The sequence below is a fragment of the Oenanthe melanoleuca genome, chromosome 3 (genome assembly GCF_029582105.1).
Source record: "Oenanthe melanoleuca isolate GR-GAL-2019-014 chromosome 3, OMel1.0, whole genome shotgun sequence".
Lineage (NCBI taxonomy): Eukaryota > Metazoa > Chordata > Aves > Passeriformes > Muscicapidae > Oenanthe > Oenanthe melanoleuca.
This window is the reverse complement of record NC_079336.1, coordinates 86,164,556-86,190,513: the sequence shown is the minus strand read 5'-3', so window position 1 is coordinate 86,190,513 and position 25,958 is coordinate 86,164,556. Positions and strand designations below refer to the sequence as shown.

The 25,958-nt window shown below is 37.0% G+C and overlaps 1 protein-coding gene across 3 annotated transcripts in view; it reads left to right on the top strand.

Annotated features, from left to right (window-relative positions):
- EML4 (EMAP like 4) overlaps positions 1 to 25,958 on the top strand; it is a 146,553-nt gene that overhangs the window by 72,040 nt on the left and 48,555 nt on the right. For all 3 annotated transcript variants that reach the window (XM_056487623.1, XM_056487624.1, XM_056487622.1), the window contains exons 2-5: positions 6,491 to 6,673; positions 17,133 to 17,262; positions 22,280 to 22,453; positions 24,574 to 24,702. In XM_056487623.1, the coding sequence (XP_056343598.1) occupies positions 6,491 to 6,673; positions 17,133 to 17,262; positions 22,280 to 22,453; positions 24,574 to 24,702 (616 nt within the window). The remainder of the gene's footprint in view (positions 1 to 6,490; positions 6,674 to 17,132; positions 17,263 to 22,279; positions 22,454 to 24,573; positions 24,703 to 25,958) is intronic.

The following is a 25,958-nucleotide window of genomic DNA, read 5'->3' as shown; positions in this document are numbered from 1 at the left end:
TGGGGAAGGATGTGAGGCAGTGCCTGCATAATTATCTGCCTCTTCAAGTAATCAGATGGATACCAGTGTCAAATATGAGAAGTGTCTGTAAGTGTTTGTTCTGTTTTTGCAGTCTGCCTATCAAAGCTAGTATCAACAAGTATGAAATATAAAACTTTTGTGCCCAGTAAGTTATAAAATTACTGGAAACTTAGGCAAGCAGAACACTTATGTTGGTCAAATGTGGTATGGGTGGGTCTGTGCCCTGTGAATCTCATGCTGATGTATTTCTAGATTATCTGTATTAAAACTGAATGTTGACAGCAGCAGAGACACAAGCTTATTACAAAATCATTTTTGTTTTCTCAAATTTGTGGTTATTATTTGGTTATTTTTTTATCAGGATGTTTTTGTGTCATATTTTAATCTTTCTCCTTCCTTTGCTTTTTCATGTCAGAAAAATGAAAATATATGAAAGTCTGTGTGCAAAAATCTGTCTAGCATATACAAATAGAGGCAAATTGTTAGGCAAGAAGTGGTAAATCATCTTATATGTCAGAATAACCCTTTCACATTGAGTTGCTTCAAAACATGAGTCACATTCTTTATAATGTAGTGATTCAGGCTCACAGACATGAACATGCTTCAAACTGACCATAAAGCAGTTCACAATATCGAGGGCCAGTAGCAACTATTGGACTGCAGAATATTCATGGGTTTCAGCAAAATCGTCTACAGACAATTAAATTCTGCTTTCTATGGACCTGTGATTGAAATGGTTTGTGGAATGGCTAGTGTAGAGTAATATATCCTTATTATTATAGTTAACTGCCTAAAAGGGGTAAAATTAGATGGGTCTATAAAAAATCTCATGAGTTGTGCAAGGAAGACAGTCTGGTTGATGTGATGGTCCTAGTGCAGCATCAATCCTGAGCAAAAGAGTGGTGTGTGACAATGTGTTCTTCCTGAAAACCTGAAGAAATGTCTTTGAAGGAGACAAATTTAAAGTTTAGCTAGTGTTGGAAATGTTAATGTATTGCACTATCTGCAGTTCATGACTTACCTGTACCTATCTCAGAGCATTTGCATTATTATTCTAAAAAGAAAATAAAGAACAAACTTTTGTCATCAGTAAAAAGTATGAAATAAGAAGTGCATTAGTTTTAATTTGGTGTAGAAAAGCTGGAAGATTAGGGAAAAGAATGAAAAACTAGCAAGAGAAGCCAAAGATGTATAAGGTAATTGAGAGAGTTAAAGGCCAGAGTCTTGTGCTTGCAGGAAGGGACAGCTTGGGAATAACTTCCCACTTCCCTTCCATTCCATAAGCTCTAGGATAATATGGTATCATTTGATTGAGGGGAAGCTCTTTGAATCCTCTGTGTTCATGTTGTATGCTTTGATTGCCATTCTTGTATTCTTTCCATGACTCACAAAATTGTGCATGTGCTGGCATTCAGAAAAGATACTGTAAGCAAAAGGATAGAGTACTTAATTATACTTTTTTGTTGTTGTTGAAAATTATGAATTACAGATATGAAACATAATTCTTGATCTTTGCACCTTTTATAAGCTGCTCTTAAGACAGGTGATCTGCAGAAAACAGCAGAGAGTTTCTTTCTCATAACATCTAGAAAAATTAATTTTTCAGGTATCTCTCTGGAAATATAAGCCTCATCCAGAGTCAAATTTTTCAGTGCTCTTTGGAACAAAAATTACAAGTTATACAAATACATACTTTCCCTCACACATGACAGATCGTGGCCCTCATGAGTAAAGGTTCTTTGGGGACAGTTATCTCCTGACATTGTCAGCCAGGTCTTTATAACAGTCCCAGTAATAAAGACACTTACCACTCTGGGCAAAATGTAGAAAATGATGTGGGTGTCTCAATAGCCAGGGGTTTAAAATTACCTGTGGTTTATGTGGCTTTATTGAGTAAAACACAGGATTTTCCACCCCATGGTTTAAATTTCCATGTGCTGGAGTTTGTAGAATTTGTTTTTCTGAAATGCTGCTTACGTCTAAAATTAATTCCTTACTTAGGTTTAGTCAAAGCTGGGAGGAATTACTCAGAGGGGTGATAATGGATGCTCTGGGTTTGCTGAGGGGCCCAGAATAGATGGTTTAGTAGTAAGATATTTTCTTCTTTCAAATGTAGCCAGTTCAACATTCTAGACAACAAATGATGAAGGGTGATGCTTTCCAAATGCCAGTGCCCTCACATTTTGCTGGATGACATGTGAAGAGTGATAGGTGGCTTGGAAGGTTTGTTAAGTACCATCACTATGTCCTGGATACTCCTTTGGAGTTCCTGGCCCAGGTCTAAGGGGCAGCTTGAATTGCTGCCTTGTTTGGTCTGCTGTGAGTGGTTTGATGCCTGTGGCTGTGAGGAGTCCCACACAGAGAAACCTTTCTGTTCAGTGCTGCTCACTGGCTATGAGAAATGAACCCTCATTTTTAGGGTCATCCTTGTGTATCATGAGTATGGAATACTAGTGTCCTATGTGTATCTCTTCTTACTCCAAAGACAAGGGAAGAATTGATTCCTGGCTAAAATTAAAAATCAAACTGACGAACTATGAAAAAACCAGCATATTTTATTTTGAAAGTTACTGTACTGTATGGTTAGACCTAGCACATTTTTGCTGTCATTTAAGTGCCAGTGCTCTTACCTTAAACCAGTTTTAAAGACTGAAATACCTTAGATTCACATCTATGTGGATGTCTGCTCACTACTACCAGGGAACACTGTAGATGGTGCTTTTTTCCCCCACTTGATCTTGTTCCCAGTGTGTCCCTTAAAGGTGTAGGTCATCAACAGCTTAAAAAAATACGAGCAACACATCAGAAATGGTGATGTTTGGTTGAATCAGTAGTGGACTGCACTTACAAATTACTTGCTCTAGTTGCTTAACTGGTTTCCCTCTTTAAATAAGTTTCTCTCTGGTTTTATAAAAGAAGAGCAGCTTATGGAAGACCAGGAGAGATGCATATCTATGTTAGCACAAGGGAAAGGACAGGTGTTTGGGACTGGGAGAAGAGGAAGGGAGGAGATGGGATTTTGCTTCCCATTGACTGACTTTGTTCTTGCATAAGAGCTGTTTCCTCTCTGAAAGGGGAGGGCACATCCTTGAAGGAAGGGATTTTTTTAACCTCTTTTGAAGTAGTATGTTTTAAATGAAAGAAGAAATTTGGAAGAGATTTTGAAAGCTTCTGTGAATAAAAAGTGTAATTGCAAAGATTTGTCAGAATGATCTCACGAATTCCAGGTTTGTTTACTTTCAGGGCATCTTCTTTTCAGATAATCACTGTTGAGTTACTTTTCAAGACACTGCCAAGAAGGGCATGTTGGAATTCAGTTGAATATTTGCTGTAATGGGTGAGATATTTGGACTGGGGATTATTAGTTTTAATTCTCTGATAGTTGCCAGGGTGATATATGGTTGTCATCACTTGAAACAGATGCTGCTTCTGTAGAATGCTAAAGAACTATGAAATGTCTTCCAAGTGTGCTACTGTATTCCTTGATTAAGGAATCAAATTAGTCTTGATTTCCCAGTGATATCCTTGCCCTCCAGCTTCTTTCAGTTGCTGTCTCCTGTGCCCCATTTCTGCAGTGCCAAGCAGCCACTGGTGGTTTGGAACCTCCCAGGGCACATTGCTTTGCCTGGTTTGGAATCAGCTCAACCTCCTTGGCTTTCTCCTCGTGCCCCATTTCTGCAGCTGTGCCCTCTGACAAGCTGATGTGTTGAGAGGGTCCTTCTGCCTCTCTGTGCTGTGCCAAGGCTGGAGCCTCCCAGCACAGCTCACAGAGGAGAGCACTGCTCCACTTCTCTGCCATCTCCTCGGATGTGTTGAGCTGGTCAGAGCATTGCAGCTCAGCCTTCCAGGACAGGAAAATCTGCTCACCTGTTGTTCTTCAGAGTTCCAATTAGTGACAGAACTGTGCCTTTGGGAGCTGCAGCAGCCAGCTAATGCACCCCAGTTTTGGGTTCAATGGCAACAGTCTGGTCAATGTTAGTAGTTCATGGGAAATAAAGGTGTCCAGAGATGTGCAGAGTGCTTCTGTGCTCATCAGAGAGATGGATCAGCCTTTCCTGGTTTGGTAATTACTCTTGTTTGGACTCTACACAGGGAGCTCAGTAAGATTTGGCTTCTAAAATGATGATTTGACATAGCTACTTACTCCTTTTACAAGTGCTTTATAATGATCTGCTGTATATTTATGCAGCTTGGGAACATATCCATAATTTATCCATTGCAATGGATAATACCTATTACTTGAAGACTTTGGCCAACAAAAAAAAAATTGAGGGTTTTCCCCCTTTTTTTTTTCCTCCTCCTCATTTTTAAGGAAATGTCAAACTGCTATCTTCTGTTTGGACTTCTACTCAGTGTAAGAGAAGTTACAAAGTTGATAATATTTTGAAAGTAATTATTTTCTGGAATGTTCATTTAAAGGCTAATACTTGCAGGATAATAGAAATATGAATTATATGGTATTTTAAGTCAATTTGCTTTCCTGAAGAAAAGCTTTTCTTCATGGATTAATGTGCATTTACCTTGGTTCCTTTTTGTATGCCACATACGTATGTATACATGTAGGAACTTTTTCCAGCTCCTTAAACCAGATGGGGGTTTATCTTTTGACCACGAGGGTTTTAATAAAATAATCTTACACACTCCTTCCTAACCTGGGGTAGGTGTCACAGGTCTGGGTTTGTAAAGTCCTGCTGAGAGAGCATTGGATGTACTGGGCTATAGAGTCATTAAAATCAATTTTCTGCATATAGGGAGGTACAGTTATGAATGGTGGTAATAAAATTTTTTTTGTTGAGTCCTAGTCTGTTGTGTCCAGATCCCAATTTGATTATTTAATTAATTAATTATTTCCCCTGCAGTTCTTTCCATCAGCCAGAATGAATATACTACTAATCATGAAGTGCACACTTCTGTTTTTGATTTAATCAAATAGTGAATTAAAACAATATGCAAAACTGTCATCTAGGGGCTGATTTATTATTGTAACCTTAACTGTTCCTTTCTGTTCAGTAATAATTGTGGATTCATTTCATTAGTGAAGGGCTTTTAGGGTTTTCTTCTAATTCATTGTAGGAATTTTGTTTGTGTTGTGAAAGTATTATTATGCTTTATTTTGGTTGGTTCAATTCTTGGTCCTTCAGTAGTGAGTATCATGTTTTAACTGAGTCAAAGTTGGCATTAAATTCCTTAATCTCTTTCACAGTGAATTAATTGGAGGAATTTGACTTAGTATTTCTTTTGTTTACATGTATTTTGAAAGTGCCCTTACTTGCAAAGATTACTGCTTTTTTTTTGGGGGGGGGGGCAAAATAGAAGTATTAGGATTGTGGCTTATATTAACTTTTTTCTTCTTGTATGTCTTCCTAAGATTAGTGAAAACTAAAGTTTAGATTAAATAGAATCACAGTAATAATACCTGCTGTTTACGTTTAAATTTGCTGTATTTATTTTGTAGAAAATAAACTTAAGCAAACTATATCATACAGGTGAATTATTGTATAGCTGTATTAGAAGTTCTTTACTGAGTTTTTAGGAAGCCTTAAACAGGATGGATAAGGAATTCAGTACCTTATGATTGAGCTACACACCTTTTTACAGATTTTTTTTTTTTTTTAAGTGATTGGCCTAAGATTTATTACAACAGCTGAATACAAAAGTCTGTTATGTGTTATTTTGGCTTGGCAGAAATAATGCAGAGAACTGTCAAAGGCAAAGAGTAAGCAGAAGCTGTAATTTCCTTTTTACAACACTGAAGAATAGATTTGGCTGAGTTAGGCCTTCAATGCTAATCTATCTCTGTGTGGCCAAACAGATTTTTGGAACCTTTTTGCAGTGCATTTATTTTCTCTACACTTCAGGCCAAATGTTATAAGGTTGTATGTTTTTTGGCATATCCAGGGCGGTGATGTGAAAAAAGTTAAAGAGAAGAATCGAAAATAAGAACTCTGATCTAGACCATTTAAATTGAGATTGCCACTTGATGCAATTAGGTCATTGTTAACAGTACTTGTAGGTTCAACCATGGACTTTTTTTTCAACTTTGAAACTTGCTTTAATTAAGGGTCATAGTTGAAATTCTTAAACAATTCCACAAGAACACATTGCAGAATTTTACCACAGTTTTATACCTTTTGGTTAATTCAATTGAGTGTTTAAATAAGATTAATTTCAGTCTTCCATTTGTAAGTGTGTTTTTCACAGGAAGCACATTGCCTCTTGTGGTTTTAATAGGGCATGCTCCTTAAGCCTTCTGTCTTAGCTAATGATTAATAATGATTTCTGTCTTGAAGCATTAATTTGATGTTTGCCATAATATCCATTCCTTATTTGCCCAAACATGTTTGTTAGAACGTCTTCAGTATTTCAAAATGATGGGACAGACGTACTTGTGCTGTACATGTGTCTGTGGCTTTTAGTTCATAACAAAGCATTTCAATGCCTCTTTCTGCTCTGCTTTGCCTCTGTGCAGATGACAGCATCTCTGCTGCGAGCACCTCTGATGTCCAGGACCGTCTTTCAGCCCTGGAGCTGAGAGTGCAGCAACAAGAAGATGAAATCACCGTGCTAAAAGCAGCCTTGGCTGATGTGCTGAGGCGTCTTGCTATCTCTGAAGACCATGTAGCTTCTGTGAGAAAATCAGCACCAAGTAAAGGTAAGCCCAAATTTGGTAACTTCTTTCTAGAGTCAGACTGTGTTATCATGTCAGAATGTTCTCCATTGGTCACTTGTTTTTTCCCTTTTCTGTCTCATGTGGGAAGGCAGAGCTATTTTGAGCTGGAGGGGTTAGGTTTATAACAGTGGCTTAAATATATATGGCCAAGAAATATCTGATATATGCTTATTGATTCTACTGTTTGCTAACATTTTTATGTTCTTGATACCCCTGAAAATTTTCCTTAGTCCTTGCTAAAAGGTTTCTGTTTTAATTTCAATGGTGGAATGTTAACCTGCCACTGGAGGTTCTGGGGTTCATGGGCAGTTTTGAGTCTCAGCTTTGACTTTGCCTGGGAATTACTCAACTGAAAGCGCATATTAGAGATTGCATTTTCTCTTGCTCCTAAATTATAACCAAAACAAAAACCAAAATACATTGCCACCAAATAAGAAAGCTTTCTCAGAGGTAACTCAGCACCAGTAGATCTCATGTAAGAAATGGCCATGTAGCAGCAATCTCTTTTTTGGTTAGTCACTAGTAACTTTTATATCGCAGCACTGAAATATATAGGATTGGTTAAAAGTAAAGAAATTAGATGCTTTTGCACTAATTTTTGTATGCTTCCACCCTACTCTTCCCCCACCATATATTTAATTTTGTGTTCTGGAGAAGTGTTTGAATCGAGTTTTGAACTTACTCCAATTTAAAGTTGTGTATTTGAAGAGAATTCTGTCTGTGTATGTTTCTGGCATATATCAGGTCTCTGATTATATAAAAGATTAGGTCATATTTCAAATAAATCACGGTTTTAATTCACCATAATTGCATGTAACCACATCAAGCCATTGAGCACAGAGATCTCTGGGATCAATCCCTATGTGAGCGCCCCTATTACACCAGTGCCAGTATAATGCTAAACTGATGTAATGAAGCCTATGCTTGTTTGGGTGACCCCTTTACATAGGCTGAAAATGCTGAAAGTTTGAATTATTTCAGATATAACAGAGGGATCAAATTCCTTAATTAAGTGTTTTTGCAGTCTCTCTGCCAGATGGAAGGAAGTCATGATGCTTAATTGGCTTGGACTCTGAATCCTGCCATTCCTCTTGCTTGCTAAATGGTAGACTGTTGTCATCTCTGCTTATAAATGCAGCTTTTATCTCCCCAGTTTACATGTCTGGCCTCATCAAGATTGAAGCCTCTTTTTAAATATAGCTTTAGCAGCTATTTTGATTAAATCACTCTCCTGTCTGTTGTCCATTATGAGAAAAAGAAAATGTCCAAGTGAAAAAGTGTGGGCAAAACGTGTGCACTGTGGTGCCTTATTCTTCCTTTTTAAATGCAGAGGGGCTGGGGTGTGTTTAAGCATGGCTAAAAAACCTTTGGCTTGGAGCTAACATCCAGCAAACTTTGTGTACAGGCAGGGCAAACTTCCTGTGTTCTGCAGAATGCCTTGGGGCTATCTTCTTTCTGGCAGTCTTGAGACCATACTGAATTCTCTAGATCCATTTGTTCGGTGAAAAATAAACTAATTATTTGGGGGAGGCAGAGCAGAGGGAGGGTAGTGAATGGCAGCAGCATGGAACTGTGAAGAAAGAGATGGGAACAGGGACATGACATGTATGATCTAATTCACTGAGCTTAAATGAATTATGACTAATTGGCACTGTATTTGATTGGTGATAGATGTGTTCCCGTTGTGTTCAGTTACTCAATACCACCAGACAGCACATTAACTGCACTGTTAATCATAAAATCAGCTGTATATAGAATTCACAGAAGAAAATTTTTACATACAAAGACTGGAATTTCAAGAGACTAAAATTAGACTTGAAGAGTAAACTTGGGATTAAAACAAGTTCATACATTGCTTTTTGCAATACCCTAGGTTCTGCTTTTGATTTCTGTATTTTAAATTCTTTCAGTGGCCAAAAACCAGAGATAAATGTGTTATTTTTTTTATTAAATATGATTAGAAGATGGTCTGAATCGCCATACAAAAATAATAGTCAAAGAAGTAATTGTTAGGTTTTCTTTGAAGTATTATGCATCATATAACAGATTCTTACTAGTCAAGTCATGGTTGCTGCAAAGGCAATTGTATTCCTCCAAAACTCATCTTGGTGTTTCTGATCCTGTCAAGAATCTGGGTTTCTGCATTAAAATAATTGTACTTTCATGTAAAATATTACAGGTAAATTTTCATTTAAAAAAATGCTGAGGCTTTCGATCACAGAAGTATTTTTCTCTGCAGCAGCAGAGAAATATACTGACATAAATAATGATTAAAGAGAGTAGATGTCTATATTTACTTCTGAATACATGGGGGGAGACAAATTTAATCTGCAGTGAGATAAATACTTTTAAAACAAACTCAGCTTAACAAGAGTAATAGGACCAGAAAAAGCCATCCTGAATCTTTCTGTCAAACAAAGGAGTTTTAATACAAGGCAATAACTAACCTAGTTTGAAGAATGGCTTTTCTACTTTTTGCAGAAATGAGTTTTCTAAAACCTCTTCATTTTTTTTCTTGTTGCCACCTCAGCAGTGTCTTTGAAGAGAGATTTTTCATGGGCTAAAAATAAGTGTTGTGAGCAGACAGTGAATCACTCTGAGAGGGACAAATCCATCCTGATCGCTTTTTCACTGATTTTTCTTATTCCGAAGTTGATGGCTTGACTTAGTGAAAAAAGTGATCTTTTCATCCTTTGTCTAGTTTGTCTGCATGGCACATCTGGTGATCTAATTCTGTTCTTAATTTCCTTTATTTTAGATTGACAGATTGAAACAGTAGCTAAAGATAAAATTTTTGCATTATCCTTTAAATCTTTGTTTTTCTTTTTTCTGCTACATTTCTGTCACATGCTTATTTTGAGCTTGATCCAGTCTTCAGTGAAAAATTCACATGATCAGGGTAGATTTATATTTCTAACTCATGAGCTCTCAGTCATGAGGTTGCTACCTATGATCTTGTGTGTAAAGCTCTGTCTCAGAAGCAAATGGCTCTTGATACAAGGATTTGTGAACTGTGGAAAAGATAAAGGGCAAGATTTTTTAGGCACCTCAGTGTCTCCTAGTAAAGCATAAAGTGGAGATACTGTATAAGGAAAATACCTCTAGTAGGGATTGCAACAGGATTAGCACTTGTCTGTATTTCACAGTGAAAAGCAGGCTGAGAGTGTTTGCATTTAACCTCCCAATGCAAAGCTATTCTAAATAGAGCAAATCTTTTCAGTATAAAAAGACTGTGATAGTGCTTTTCCATCTCTTAGCATGCAGCTAAGAATAACTACACCAAGGAGAAATTACCAGGTCCAAAGACAATGTAGAGGATTAGAAATGTGAAAGGGTTTGGTAAGGAATCCTGTCCCCAGCAGCTACAGGGCTTGTAGGGATCATAGTGTGGGGATGAGTTTATGGATTTCATTTCTTTTCTTTCTTTCTTTCTTTTCTTTTTAAATAGATGGCCTGGTAAGATGAATTTCTTTGGTGGGAAATTATTTGCATTTGGCAGCTCTGCAGTCTTGTTGCTGCATGCCTCTGCTCTTGATGCATGATTGATGCTGTTAGCATTCACAAAAAGTTCCAAAAACAAAGATTACCTGGACACTGAAGAAAAGGAAAGCATAAAGCAGTCTGGTACTTGTGGCTGCCAGCAAGATAGATTGGCTCACAGCTGGTGCCTGGTAAACCTATTAAAACCTTCCAGGGTGTCAAAATGTGTGTAACAGAACAGGAGAATTCATCCCTCAGGCTCTGGGTGTGCAGACAAGTTTGTGACACCAATGGCACCAGTGAGATATCTCAGACTAATCATTTCACTGGAGTATGAGCTTGTGCCTGAAAAAGTACATCTGATGTCTGCCTGTAGAGAAACAAAGAGTTCATGTCCTTTTTCTGGACTCAGAAATAATGAGGAGAATTGACAAAGGTTAAACCTTTAGAGGAACATTTCCTATTGCTTGGACAGGAATTGGTGTTAAATAATTCATATGCAAATTCAAGTCACAAAGTGAAATTGCAATAGTGAATGGCAGTTTGCAGAGAGGGTTTCCCATGACAGTGAAGACTGGCAAACTGAGAGGCATTTTATTTTACTTAAAGCAGTGGTCTTGGGGACCTACAAAAGGTGGTATGTACTGGAAATGAAATTGATAGGGTTTTTTTTTTTACTTACTTTTTTCTTTCCTTTGTGCAGTGGGCTTTTAGAAGAGCCCATTGAATTTTCCTTCTTTTCCTGCTCCCTTCTCTTGTATGAAATAGTGTGTGTCTCATCAAATTCCATTGCACTGCACCCATGTAAGCGAAGTACTTCAGATGTAATTTTTATCTTATCTCAACAGTGGTTTAATTTCATTAAATCATTTTGTTTTATGTTAGCAAAAATTGGCTTCAGGTGTTCAGCAAGCTTCATTAATGGAAGCATAAGACAGATTTGAGTTTTGCTTTTTTTAGTCTTTTACTATGTAATAAGCAGAGCTGTTCTAATAGCTGAGTGTGTGCTTAATTGTTGTGTAATTGTTGTCTAATCAGTAAAGGTTAAAGAAACAGAAAATAGAAGTGTAAATAGGAAAATGCTTATGGTAGTGGTAGAATATAGGTTCTTATCCACCATATTAGAACTAACCTGGCAAGCTTGTATATGGGTCATTTTACTCATGGGAAAAGTCCTATTGAAGTCTGCAGGCTGCATGCTCACATAACAAATAATGATACTCTTGAGGTCTTAATGCATTTTCCAGGTGCTGTTTTTAGTGCCATCTGTTCTTTCTGCATTTCTTCCCTTTTTTTCCTATCTTCTGCTCTGACTTAGTGAATATTTTTTTTTTCTTCTATTACACATACTGTTCTTGATTCATATATTTTCCTTTATTTAAATAATTTGAATCTAGAGGGCATTAATGAGCTAAGGGTCACTAACCAGCTAAACGAAGTTTAGGAAGGAGAAGTGAAGGACAAAGTTCAGAGGTGTTTTTTTTAAATTCTGTAACCTAATAATCTTGTTCATTGCAGAGGAATATTTTTGGTTGTGGTGATAAATATCCTTATTCTGTTTCCATGTGCTTCTTGTTTTGGTTTTGGGTATGTTTTGTGCATCTGTGTACTTCTTTTGGAACAGTGTGAGTAAATTTTCTTGAGTGGTACTCTGCTGTTCTCCATGATGCTTCTCAGACTAAGAATTGTAACGTTGGAAGAGTTCAGTTTTGTCACTAACTTTTTTCAAATGAAAACTCTCTATTTATAACACTTGAGTAGCTTACTCATCACTCGTTTGCCAGAGTATATCCAATTGTTTCAAATTACCATAGTTAAAATTTTATTTTCTCTGCTTAGAATTAGCCCATTTGGCAATTGATTGAGTATGTAGATGGTGCTTCTGGGAAAGCATAGCAAAATAAGATAGAAGGGAGAAGGAAAGGGCAGTGTGATTTGAATAAGCAATTGGCCAAAAAAGTCTTCAGTTTCCTGTAGCATATTTTAAAATGCCTGTCCAAAGAATAGAGACATGGCTCCCCTAACACCTGAAAAATTAGTTTGGTATCCCTATAAGGATCATTTAAAGTTAGAAATCTATGGGTTAAGTCAATATTTATAAACATTTTATAGGAAATCTTTAAATACTTAATTACTTTTCACATCTAAGTTAGTTTATCTACCTACTAGTAGAGATGCCCTTGGAGCTTAAGTTGTTTGTGCATTAGCTATACACTCTCAAACTTTTGCTTATTAGCATTCCTCTATTTGGATAGTTCTTTTCCTTTTCATAGGAAATGACAAATAATGAATGTTTAATAGCTGTCTGTTGAAATTTGTGAAATTTGTCTTCCATTAAAAATATAAAAAGAATATTTTTTCAGCTTGTTGTAATTACTGTAATAATAATAAAGTTTGTTGAAACTTCGTTGTCTTAAAATTTGATTATTAAACAAGCAGAAGTATAATCTATGGATGGTGAACCGAACTATTTATCCTGATTTGTTTTGTTCATTATTTGAGACACAGTGTCTCACCCTGGCCTGTCTTTGTGTGATAGAAGAGGACACTTTTTCAACCTAAGAAGTTTTAATCAAAATTTGACTCCTGTCAAATTTAGTATGTAAATCTTGTCTAGTATGTAGGTGAAGTAGTTGAATAAAACAGAATGCTGAAGAAAATATTTCTCTACCCTTCAGCATATAGTACTCTTTGAGAAGAGTTTTGGTACTCCCAAGCTGTTTCTTTGCCAGCATCTTCCATGGGCTGAGGGCCTTGACATCCTTTGAAAACCTGGAAGCTGAGCCATGGCTAGAGCTAGCTGCTTTTAAACAATTCATTGAAATACCTTTAACTCTAAGATTTGTCATAATTTCTATTGATTTTGATGTTATTCTGTTAGGAAGGAAGTGCAGATAAAATCTTATGTTCTGCTAAACTTTATAACTATTTCTGTCTGTTTTTTCACAGCTCACTTTGTGGGCTCTCTGGAGAGTTACACACACTGTAAACTTGTTTAGTAAGAGGGCTAAATTGGTTTTCTGTCCTTCCAGGCAGAAAAACCCCATGGCATGTAATGTATTTATAATCTAGAAGTCTGTCACATTTTGCTGAAAGTCAGGTGGTTTAAAGTTGTTGAAGTATTTAGATATTGTATGCCTTAATGGGAAAAAAAAGAAAAATCTACCGTTAAAAAGGCAACTTTTATTTTTGTAAGGTGTCATTTCTTGAGCTTTTTCTTTTAAATCCACTTGAGTTAAGTGCCCATAGAAGTAACTTTGATGTAGTTACAGTTTCTTATTTTAAATTGAAATTACCTGAAGAACAGAAACAAGTCTTTGGTTTTTCCTTGTAAGAAAGGCAGTTTATCTGTCAGAATATTAGAAAATTAGAAAGATATTGAGGGAATTGTTTCAGAAAATATATTTCATAACAGAATTTTAATGTAAAATATTCTAAGTTGGTTTTGGGAAGAGAAATGAATTACTAACTGATTCTCTGCTCAAACACCTTGTAAGTATGTTTGAGGGAAAAGCTATCATGTTATCACAGGACACACATTTTCAAACTTACCACTAGCTCTAACAGCTTGGCTTCATTTTTTCCCCAGTTAGCTAATCAAGGCTGATAAAGAATTGGAAATAGATTTTTGGTTTATTGTGGTCTGTTTTTTCTAATCCTACTTATCTTTCATTCACACATTTGTATACTTGACAGATGTGAATAAAATGTTTCTTTTGAACTCTACAGATACTATTCTATGAAAATTATCAGAACAGAGATGAATCCGTTCCATAAAAGACATTTTTACCACTTTGATCTCTGACAATTTGGCTTTAATCCTGGTCACCATACACTGCCTTTCATTCTGTGTTCAGTTTATGTCTGGCTTTTGTTCCAATCTAGCAGATAAAGCTAAGTGCTACTCAGTCTGAAAATTTTCAGACTGTTTATGCTAGCAGGTGGTGTATGACATGATATTGGCAGAGGTGTGCAGCCCAGTGCTGGGAGAACTATTGTTTCAGTGTATTGATCTGGAATCTGTGTTCTCCTGTGCTGCTTCATTATTTCCAGGTCTCTGAAGCAAAAGCACTTGGCTGCCATGAAGGACTATCTCTGCAGTGAAGAAGGTTATAGTGTTGTTAATTTTTGACATCTTTAGACTGCACAGATGCCCTGGCTAAAAGTCATTAGAGAGACGTGTGGTTTGAGCTGGTGGCTCAGCTTCCTTGGACTTCTGACCCAGCTGGGAAGATCCCAGGTTCTCTCTGTCAGTAGCCAGGCTTCACTGCCTGGGATGTGCACAGGACTTAAACTCACCTTTACTTTTCGTGGTTTAAAATATAAATGCATTTCCTTTACATATAATTGCAGATGATTAATTGCATTTTTTGTTCCTTTTAAAAGTAGGTTTTCTAAAGTCACCTTTGACTATCTAATTAACATGCAGTATATAGAGACTTTGGAAGGGTCTTGTTTCTTAGGGGTGTTGAGTGTGGGGTTTGGGGATTTTGTCTGTTGGGGGATTTTTTGTTGCTTTTTTCGGTTTCTTACATTTTATTGCACATTGAGTGTGGCACGCTGACCAAGATTTTGTTCTGGAATGTAAGAAGGCCTGATATATTTTTGACACTTGAAAAAAAATTGTTACTGCAGTTTTTAATTTGGGTTATGTTTGCTAGTTATTTTGCAAAAATAGTTTTTGCTTCAATTCAAAAATCTTAATCTCAAATATGATTTTGCATATCACTCAATGACATCAGGAAGTACTTTGCCAATCTACCATCAATACTCACCTTACTGGAAAACAATTCTAAAGCTGCTGTCTGGATCCTTTTTTTTATTGTTATTGTGTTCATCATTGCATGGAGCAGTACATATTGCTGTCATGAGTGTATGCTGATGTAGAGTTTTAATTGTAATCAGTTTTGTCATTGGACCATAAGCAGGAACTAGCACTTTCCATACCTCATAGCGGGAATTACTCTAAATATAGTCAGTAAACAAAATAGTGTGTGCTCCTTGCACACTGACAGTGTGTTCACCACTTTAATAAGGTCCTGTGTCCTTTACACATCCCAGTGAATGCTTTACCCACCATGCTGGGAATTAGTGCTGTTACATCTCCTGATTCACATGTCTGGAAAGCCATGCTAAAGCTGGTTGGAGAGACATTAATCTATTACAACGAGCAGACAGAGATGTTAAGGTCATATACAGTTCAAGAGTGAATCATAGGCCTTGATATTATGCATGTCCACAAAGAAGATGACTTACTTTGTCACTGAAAATAAAAGAAGCTAATTTATAGGTTTCTGTAGTAAATGTGCTTTCTAAGCTTATGTGCTTTTGTTCTTGCATCTGAGTTACGTAGGGTAAAAAAAAAATCTCTTGAGCTTCAGAGGTTTTGTGCAGTATATTAAAAAAAATTCTAAAACAAATTTTTTTTTCCAAATGTTTATGTTGCAAATAAAACAGTCTGTTAAAAGTACCTGTTGGGAGGAATCATACCAAATTTATTTATGCATAATTTAGGAAGAACAATGATCTTTGAAGTGTTTTTGGATTTTAAGTGTGTCTTTACTTTTTTCAGACTTCTTTTATTCTCATTTCTGCCTGGGATATTCCACATGTTCTTTTTGGCTTTCCTGATCTGAATTTCAGATGTGATCACATGCTGCTTGGTGCATTTGAAGCAGTGTTTGGTTGTGTAGGCAGTTCTGACATCTAATATTCCCTTGATGGGTATCTCTTGTATATAATGTGGTAGTTTAAAATAAGAATCAATTTGCCTCTCAACCTGCTTGAAAAAGCTGTACTGTGACACATGGGGTGGTTTTTAAATGAGGCATCTGTGTGAATTTGTCCTCTGTGCACAGAGCTGTTGATTCTCTCCAACTGCTGTTTTACTCCTCAGTTTTATCTTCAATGTGTGGCCTCATGCCTTATCTATCTCACACTATTCAAAGCCTGCCATGAATACAGACCTGTTACTTTTCTGTCAGTTGTGCCCTCTGTGTTTGCTGCTGAAGTCAGAGTGACTGGCCATCACAAACCTAGAGATGCAATAGAAATTTGCTGTCTGTGAAACAGGCATGTGACACGGAGGGGCTCAAAAGTGACCACTGGTTTTTGGATGCTTAATGTAGGATTAGCCTGGAGATCTTTCTCAGGGAATGTTATACTTCAGAAGGGAAAAGTACAAGTCTAGCACTTTAGAGGAAAGGGCAAAATTCTCTGAGTAAGACCTTGGAAATAAAACAGGCACACAAAAAGAGAGACGTAGTGGGAAAGGAGGAAACATCAGGGTAAAGTGAAATGCCTTGTATTTCACTGGCATTCTGTGGAAGAGGCAGGTCTGGGAGCTAATTGCCAGACTAGTGTTCAGCTCTGAAAATAGAAGAGCCTTTGCTCCCTCTTGTCTTCCTTGCAATCCCCTCCCACATTCATTGCATAGTTTTAAACTTCTGCAATGAGTGAAGTGGGCATCTGACAGACAACAGCCTGCTTCACATATACACTCTTGATTCATCCCTGGAGAGAGTCTGTAATGTTCACTGGATGTGGCAGATGTTCTACAGAGTAAGCACTATCAGAAACTTAATAGCTATACCATAGGGCATATACTGAAAGAAATTTTAAGATGGAAGAGGCAGCTGAAATGAAACTGAAAATCTTGATTTTTTTTTTTTAATCCTTAGAATCACAACCCTTAAATAACTTAATAATTCTTTCATGACATCATAGCAGTAGAGAAACTGACCTCTATCACAGCATATTCTTGCCTGCCTTAGTGTCCAGGTTTCCTGGGTCCAGCTGCTTAGATTAAGGTTTCATGAATATTTGTCACTGGAAGTTTGTCCTGAATGCTCAGGCTGCTGCTGTGTGAAACCAGGTCTGCAATTGAGAGCTTTTTGTTGTTCATGTGGACCTTTGGATGGAGCTATAAAACCTTACATTCTTCAATACTGCTTTTCTCTAGGTCAGCCAAGCCTCCGAGAAGCTATCTCGTTGTCATGTATAACTAACGGGAGTACAGGAAGCAGGAAAACAAGCCACAGTTCATCTGTTTCTGTTGCCAGAAAAGAAACACTTTCCTCTGCTGCAAAAAGGTACCAAATTGTTATTAATATTCAAATTTTTATATATTAAGAAACCCCAGAACCAAACAGAGCAAGAGTTTGATTTTTGTCTCTGCACAACACTCAGCATCCTGAAGTCCAGTAAATCACAAATAAACTTTGGAGATTTACCATGTTATCAGGCGCTGTGCAGAAGAGTTCTAAAAAGAGTTCAAAAATGGAGAGTATTTCTGTGATGTGTAGTGTCCAAAATGAATTCTCTCTAAGGGAATAAGAAAATGTATTTCCAGTACAAATGGAAATTTTTTTCGTCTGGTATTCATATGCTTTTTTTGTTATTTTTTGTTTTTGTCCCCCTGTTCTTCATTCCCTCAAGGAAATTAAAGGGCAAAACTGACTTCATTGTCTGTGGTGTAAATAATAGACAACAGCAAAATAACTATGAAACAATAGTAAATTGTGTAAGATAAAGGTTTACATTTTTGGGTAGAAAATCTAACCCAAAATGTGGCTATTTAGTCCTTATGAAAAATTTCTGTATCAGATCACAGATGTGAAGAAATAACGTTGCTGGAGTAATTTGGAAGTTAAATGAGCTAGCAACCAAACAGTAGTGGTTTTCTTCCATGTAATATTTGCAGCTTCATGCAGTAAACAAAGTGCTTGCTTAACTGCTTTTTTCTGTGGGTCTGTTAGACAGTGGCTTCTTCAGCAGTAGGTTTTGTACCTATTCTTGTTTGTTGTGAAGAACAAGCTGCCAGATATAGCCACGGGGCAGAGAGTACTCTAATGTGTAACTGTGGTAAGTCATGTGAACAAATTCTTGGCCTCTGTAGAGTACTCTGGTAGCTCCAGTGGCTGGTTTATCTTCTAGTATGGATGTAAATACTGTGCTGTGCAGCAAGACAGGGAAATTATATACTTCAGGGAATAAAAATGCTGCAAGCAAATATAAACTGTATGAGAACAAACCAGAAGAAGCTTTAGTGCCTTTTGGAATTTGGAAAGTGAGGGTAGTGCCCCACGCTTTGCTCTTCTCCACTATGTAGCGTTACATATCTTTCTTTTTACTGAATTCTTACATTTACTTTTTAACAATAAATCAAACAGAGATCAGTGTACATGTCTATCTGCTAGTGCGACAGGCACAGGGACAAAAGGCATTCCTGCAGGAAGGTATTTCTTAGTTAGCACTTTTCCATTAATCTTACCCTGTGGTTCTTGGCACTTTGATGAGAGCCAGTCCAGTTCCCGTGGTGTTCAGCTTGCATTTGTGCTGAATCACCTGCTTGATTCATTGGCTGCTCAACACTTGACTACATAAGAAGAGCAGAGTGGAGTGGCCGGCATCCCTTTCATCTGAGTTAAGGTCTTTAAAAGGAGACCTGGACAGACCAAAAGAGAAAATCTTCATATGCAGAGGGCAGCTCTCTCTTGGCTCCTGAATAAATGTCCAGGAGAGATATTGGTGGTTCCAGTGCAGCTGAAGACACGACTCCCTTCTTCAAGACATATTTTAGAAAGGCCTAGGAAGGCTCTTTTTCCAGGAGTTCCTTTCACTGTGATGTCTTTATTGCTTAAATTTGTTTTGTATTTGGAAGAAACAAATTTGCTCTTTTGTAAAATAACCAGCTCAAGAAAGGGGAAAGGCAAGGCAAGTAAATGTCGACAGTAGTCCCATCTTCTTACAAAGGTAGAGTGTGTTTATTTCTAACACTTATTGTGTTGAAAAGGGGGGAGGCCAAAGGAGACTGGAATGTTTCACCCCACCTTATCCAAGCCTTCCTTCAGGCTGAAGCTTGAACTGGTGCAGCAGGTGGACAAGGTCATATGCTGACAGAGAATTAACCTTTAGGTTTTAAACAGACCCCATAACCTGACTAGGACTTTTCATGTTCCAGCTGTATGCAGCCACACATCTAGCCAAAATAACAGAAGGCCTGCTGTGTTCAAACTGTTACTGGTGTTGAAGCTTGTGTGAATTTCTTCTATGAATGAGCTTGACTTCATTTCCTGGACTGTTAAATCTTGTTCTATGAACCTGAACATTGAGATCATGGATATAATCAGCTGCCTCAGTAGCTCCACTGCAGCAGGGTGTCTCATTTCAGCAATGGCTTGCTAAAATACCAGCAAATGTTCCCTGAACATCAGGTAGATGATCTCCCATTAACAGAGATGAAGTCATGGATGTGTTGAGAAAATTTCAACCCTATAGTTTGGACTGGAAACAGGTATATACTTTGCACAGAAAAAATAAAACCAACCAACCAATGACTCTCAGGGACCTGTTTGATCATTTTCCTTAGGACTAAACATTCTTCTGAAAGCAGCATCTGATAACAATAGCCTTGATGTTTCTGAGTGACCACCATCCACAGTAGATGCCAACGTGTTGTGGTCCAAAGGATGAAACACTGTATTAAGTGAAATTAGAGAAGCTGCAAAATTAGGACAGATAGTAATAGCTCTCAACTACTCACTTGTAGACTGAAGAAATGCCTCATCAAATTGTCAAATTGGGTTTTGGAAAGAATTTTTGGATGCATTAAATGACTGCTTCCCAGAATAACTAGTCTCTAGAAACCCACAGGAAAAAACGCTGGTTTGGATTTGGTTTCAGCAGTTACACAAGACCTACTAGAAGAGGTATTAGTAGGAGAGCCACTCTGTACTAGCCAGTCATAATACAATTAAGCTGAAGATTTTAGCAGAAGTGAGCAAACCAAATAAATTCAGAACAATAATATTCAGTACTCAGGCTACCACATATCTCCATGATTTCCTTCCAAATTAAAATGACAGTCAAAAAACGAAGCCTACTGCTAGCTGGTGGTAGATAAAAACTTTATTGGAATCCAGGTGTACCTTGTGCTACAATCCACAGTGAAACCAGAGTGGTCCAGCAATACTCATGGCCCAGCAAAAAAGTTAGAGTGAACCTTATGGCAGGGAAGTGAAAGGGGTAATCCACAGTGACAAGCTCAGTGAAGAGATTCCCACACCTATGGGAACCTGTGATTTCTATGAGGCGGATCAGAGAAGATGAGTTTGGGTAGGAACACAGAAAATATGAGTCTGAGCTGATAAATTGGATTATATGCTGCTCTCAAGTAGGTGGCATTCACCTGAGCCTGCTGGGTGAATTCAGAGCTGAATTGCAGAATTGCTGATGTGTCACCGTTAAACAGGACTACAAAAACTACAAAAAGTGATGAGTGTACCTGTCATAGTAGGAATAGAGAGGACTTTTGTTTTGTTCAGTGAAAAGAGATTCCAAGAATTTATTTCACTATACTGCATTTCTTGCAACAGACTGCAAAAAGATTGAGTGTAATGTGCTTTGCATCCAGCAATGCAAGCCAAGTCTTCTTTTTAAAAAAATAATAATAAATTTATATGCTACCAGTTAATTAAGGGCTTTTGGCTGTAAATTATTAATCAAAACACCACAGTTCTCTAAGCTTTGTTCTCTATGATCACACATATGCCCTCAAGAAATATGAAAGCTCTTTGTTTTGTTTTCATCTGGGGTTTTTTTGAAAAGAAAATGTCACTCTGATGGATTATATTGACATTTTAAAGTAGTTAGCATGTTTTACAGTAGAAACCCTGAGTGATCCTTACAGATGTGTCTGGGTTTCATATTCATGTTTTGACCTGTTTTTCAATGTTTTGACCTGTTTCTCTTCTCCGAAAGCAGTTGGAAAAGTTGAATTCCTATAAGTCTTGGGGGTTTTGTCTCAGTGGTAGATGACACACTTTAACTGAAATAACAAAAGAAACAAAAAGAGGTTCTTAAGAATGATATGTTAAAATTGGGTTCCCATTTTTTATTAATTTATTTTGAATGTTGGTTTACTGTTTATTTGCATTTTGGGAAAAGGGAAATGGAAATACAAATAATTATGGTAATGCAAGAATTCATGGGGTGGGGAGAAATTGTTGTGGGGGAAAAAAAAGGTATTCTCATGTTCAGAAAGATACTCTTTTCTTTTTTACTTTGCAGGTTACTTTGACCCTAAGAGAAAAATCTTTCTATTACATTTTTAACTGATGTTTGTATCTTGCTTTATTTCTTCATTGAGAAATCTATCTTAAAAGATTTAATTATTTTACCTTAAAATATAAATAGGCTCGTGAGTACTCTTCTCTTTCAGGTTCCAGTATTATTTGTGTGATTCAGTATGTTACAAAGGATGTAACTTCATAGAAGAGCCTTTTAATTAATCTTTCTGTTTACCTAGCAAACCCTTGGTTTGGTTCTTAATAGATTTAAAGTTGATAATGACATGTATTTAAATCTGTTTCAAATACTAAACTAATAAATACAGCACTATGAAAATAAAGATGTGTTCTTAGCTGTCCTGGCTGAAGGCATTAAAGAAGTAGTGACACAATCTGTCATTAGTCAAGTACAGATGAAAACAGGCATGAGTTTTCAGGGATGATGTTGTTTGAATTCTGGTGTAGCCAAGGAAAGCCCAGGGACCAGCACCACCACTCCAGGGCTTTGGTGCCAGCTCATATATGTCAATAAATACAGTTCCATGGTGGGCTTACACTAGTGGGAGACAGCACAAGTCACAGTGCTGCCTTGGCTTGCACTGAACCTTGGCTGGTAGCATGACAAGGTGGTCAGTGAGCTCTGAGCCAGAGGATGGTTTCTTGCTGAGGGACAGCAGACTTGTGGAGCATCGATTTGTGTCAGCTTTGAGTGCTGTTGGAGAAGCCATGAATGAAGGTTACACTCAAATCAAAGCTGTATTAATTTTAAAATCATAGTTTATGTAGTACAACTGAAATATGCAAATAATCTTCCATGTCTCTCTGACTGTTTTTTATTGTTGGAGCTAGTGGATAAACCTTATTTCAGCAAAATGCTAGCATGAAGAGATTGAGTTAATCAAAGTGTTCTTTTGGTGGTTATTTATAGTAAATTGTTAAATGCCTCTCCCATCTTTTCACAGAAGATATTTTCTCCCACCTTGCTAATTTATTTGCTTGTTCTCTTTTTTCCCTCCCTGTGTTACACTTTATTTTACAGCGGTACAGAAAAAAAGAAGGAAAAACCTCCAGGACAGAAAGAAAAAAAAGAGGACTCTCATTCTAATGATCAAAGTGCACAAAATCAAGCATCACCTTCTCCCCAGCCCTCCTCACAGACTCTTCAAACACACAGGCAAACTCCAGAAAGCAAGAGTTCTACTCCAGCTAAAAGGTTTTCACAGTACCACAGTACAGAACTAGAAAATGACTGTAATGATACTCAGTTCATATTTGACAACAAGTCATGTGAAATAGTTCTAATCTCATGATCAAGTTAAGGTTTTACACTTTTTCTGCTAGAGAAGATGCATTCAATGTGCATTGCAGCAGAAAAAAGACATAAAAATGCATTTTTTTCTTTGAATACATTTCTAAGATTACAGAGTTTTTTTTGTTCTCAGATTAAAACCCTAATACAGTAGATTACCTCTAATCAGCCATGATTGTAAAATATTTAATGATCACTCTTACTTGATTCTTTTCAAATACACTTCATAGATTTTGTCTGACATAGCTGAATTATGGAGTGTATTTTCCACATGGCCATTTATTATGTCTCATAACAGTATTTTTAAAATACTAGTATCATTGCAACCCTTGGTTCAGAAATTACTCTCAAATTATTCTATAAAATAACTGCAGTTTTGTTTTTGTTGGTGTTTTTTATTTCATGGTCCTTGCCTTTTAAATTCCTGCTAGGTTGCAGGATGGCTTACTTTGATTCTTTGCATGAGTGAAGTTCTGGTTTTATACCCAGATCATAGAACTTTTACTTTGAGTAAATGCAGACATTAATTTAGGATTGCCTTTTAAATTCCCACTCATTTTTGTGGAAATTAGGCACAGGGGAAAAAAAAACAGGTACGTTTTAGAATACTAGATTGCTTTTTGACATCAAGAAAATGGGTTTTAAAATTTGAATGGTAGCTTCTGAGTTTCAAAACTATGCTGAGCACTTGGCATGGTTTCTTTTTGTTCTGTTTTTTTTATTCATTGTCACCTTACTGTTTTGAAAGGTGTAATTTTCTTTTTATTCTGGCACTTAGAGACTGAAAGAAAATGAAAATGAAATTTATTACTCTGAAATTTACTGTGGTTCACAAGATTGTTGTCTTGCATTGCTTGAATTCACAGCTCTTATAAATATTTAAACTTCCACTTGACTGGTGCATGTTATAACACTCCATAAAGGCTCTGTCTCCATGTCTTGCACAAACCTGTAAATTGTCTGAAGCTGAACTTGCAGCCTGTTGTTCTCTTGCCTGGTATTTCCCCATAAAGATGTCTGAAGTCTTGCTTACTAATCTTTTGCAGCGTGGGGGAAAAATAAATGCCTTTTTTAGTCTCCTAGGGCTTTAACTTGATTTGATTAACTTGTTTGTCACAGGACCTTTGAGCCTCTTGAGGTGCTGTGGAAGGAGCTTGCCATTTCTAAGGTTGCATTTCAGGACTTAACTCCTGCAAAAAGCATTTCTGACAGGATGAAGTGAGACACTATTAGCAGGACATGTGCAAACTTTAAATCAGCTGGTTGAAGGATAATTTGGGCTAGGTTACTTTTTGAACATGCATTCTGTGATTAAGGCATACATGATGTTATTGAACTAGCGAATTATTGAATTAATGACTGCAAAATTTGCAAGTTCCCATTAGTGTAAATTAGCTTCAATAGGATTGCTGAAAAATTACATCAGAATTCATGGATTTAATTGTCTGTAGTATCAAGCCAAACCTAGCTTGTCTTACTCATGCAAGAGGTTTGCAGACATTTGTTTCAAAAAGATTAAAACCATTAATGTGATTCGGTGCTAACTGCAAAGCTTCCATATGAAACTCTAATCTGATAGAACTGTTCTGCCTCAGAAATCAATGTGCTAAAGCTGGTGGACAATTAATCATGGAAAAAAGTTACATTGTTATCTACTTAATTGATTTTTTAAAATATAGTTTATTCTTTAAGGCTTATATGCTTAGCCTCATTTTTTCCACTATTGTAATTTGTTAGTGATGCAGTAATGAAGTATAGAGTTATTTTGTTCAAGTCTTTATGTAAGTGCATTTAGAAATGGAAAAGAGTAGATAAAACATGTGCCAATTGTCTTGCTCAATTGTTTTCATTCATCCAGTTAGAACTTTTTGACTAATCTTTTTTCCCTGTTTCATGCTGCAGCTTGAAGGAAGATCTAGCTCTGCTTTTGTCTCCTGCTGCTTGATCTGTCCATTTGCATATGAGTTCCAGTTAGTGTTACATTATTATCTGGTAATTGTAAAATGCTTTTTTGTTTCTTCCAGCATAAAGAAATCCTTGACTGTTGAAAAAGCTCACAGTGCTTGGGAAAGTTCAGATGACAGTCGTAACAAGCTGATGAGAGTAGCATCAACATCTAAATTAATATCAAAAGTGGCGAAGAATGCAGACAAGTATGTATTGGTTTGGTACATAAAAAGGCAAGAGAACTTGAGAGTCAAACTATTATGAAATCACACAATTCTAGTGAACTTACTGGTGTATATGCTAAGACCTTTTTTCTATCTTTCTTTTTACTGTGAGTACTTACATAAGCTGCCAGTTTGGTGCTCCAGGTGCCCATGGAACTTTAAGATTATTATAAAGTAATTCTTGTGTAAATATGTTTTAATACTGCCTGTTTGGATTAGCAGGATTATGACATTTTATGGCTTGATGCCAGTGATGTGAAACTTTTTTTTTTTTTTTTTAACCTAACTAAAGCTGATTCGAAATTGCATGTCTATTTCCTTGGAGTCAATTTCTGAATTTTACATAGGATATGTTTCCAAAGTAGACTGTATTAGTAGGAGTATACTTTGATTTCAGATAGGTCTCTCAGTTTAACTGTTTAGCAAGTTCCTGGTGGCAGGTTCTAGACTATAGGCAGGGCTTTTCTTTTAAGTGTCACCTTCAGCAGGTGATGTGCTGGAGCCAACCATTCCTCTCATGCTTCCTCAGCAGCAGGTTTTATGGTTTTGTGGTTTCCAGTCAGGGCCTCTGGGGGTGAATAGCACAGAGTTATTCCTGTTCCTGTCAGCACAGGGGCAAGGATTTGCTTTTTGCCCCACCTTGTTGACCCCAGTTGTGACCCACTTTTGTCCTCACTATTTTCTGCTAGTTGGGTTTCCTACTTTGTATTCACATACTTAGTTTCTCTTTTTGACTTTGTGGAAGTTTTGCTGAAATTCTTGTGTTGATTTTTTGAATGAACCTTCTCCTATTTGCCAGTATTCCCCCAGGCAGCCTTTTCCAGCCTGGTGTTGTCTTCATATTCCTAGATTTGCTCATTAATCTTCATTCAGATAGCCCTTAACTGGCCCCAGAACTACCTGAAAACCCCTCCCATTCTGACAAATAAAGCACTTCAGACCTTTCAGAGTAATTGCCAGTTTTTTATGACTTGGCTGTAGTGCCCTCCTTAGCTTGCAAATAAGACTGTCAAATACATAATCAAGAGTGGTGCAAGAGCATTCCTAGGAATGGGAAGAACAAAAGCAAACTAATCTTGGGTGTGGATCTCAGCACATTTAGTAAAAGCTTTATCCTTAGCCTGAAGAGTCCTGCAGAGCAGTGGAGGGCTGTGTGTGAGGGGATTATGCATTGCATACTTGGCAAGTATTTCCTTTCCTTTTATAATTGGTTTTCACTGATGGAATTTAAAAGCCCT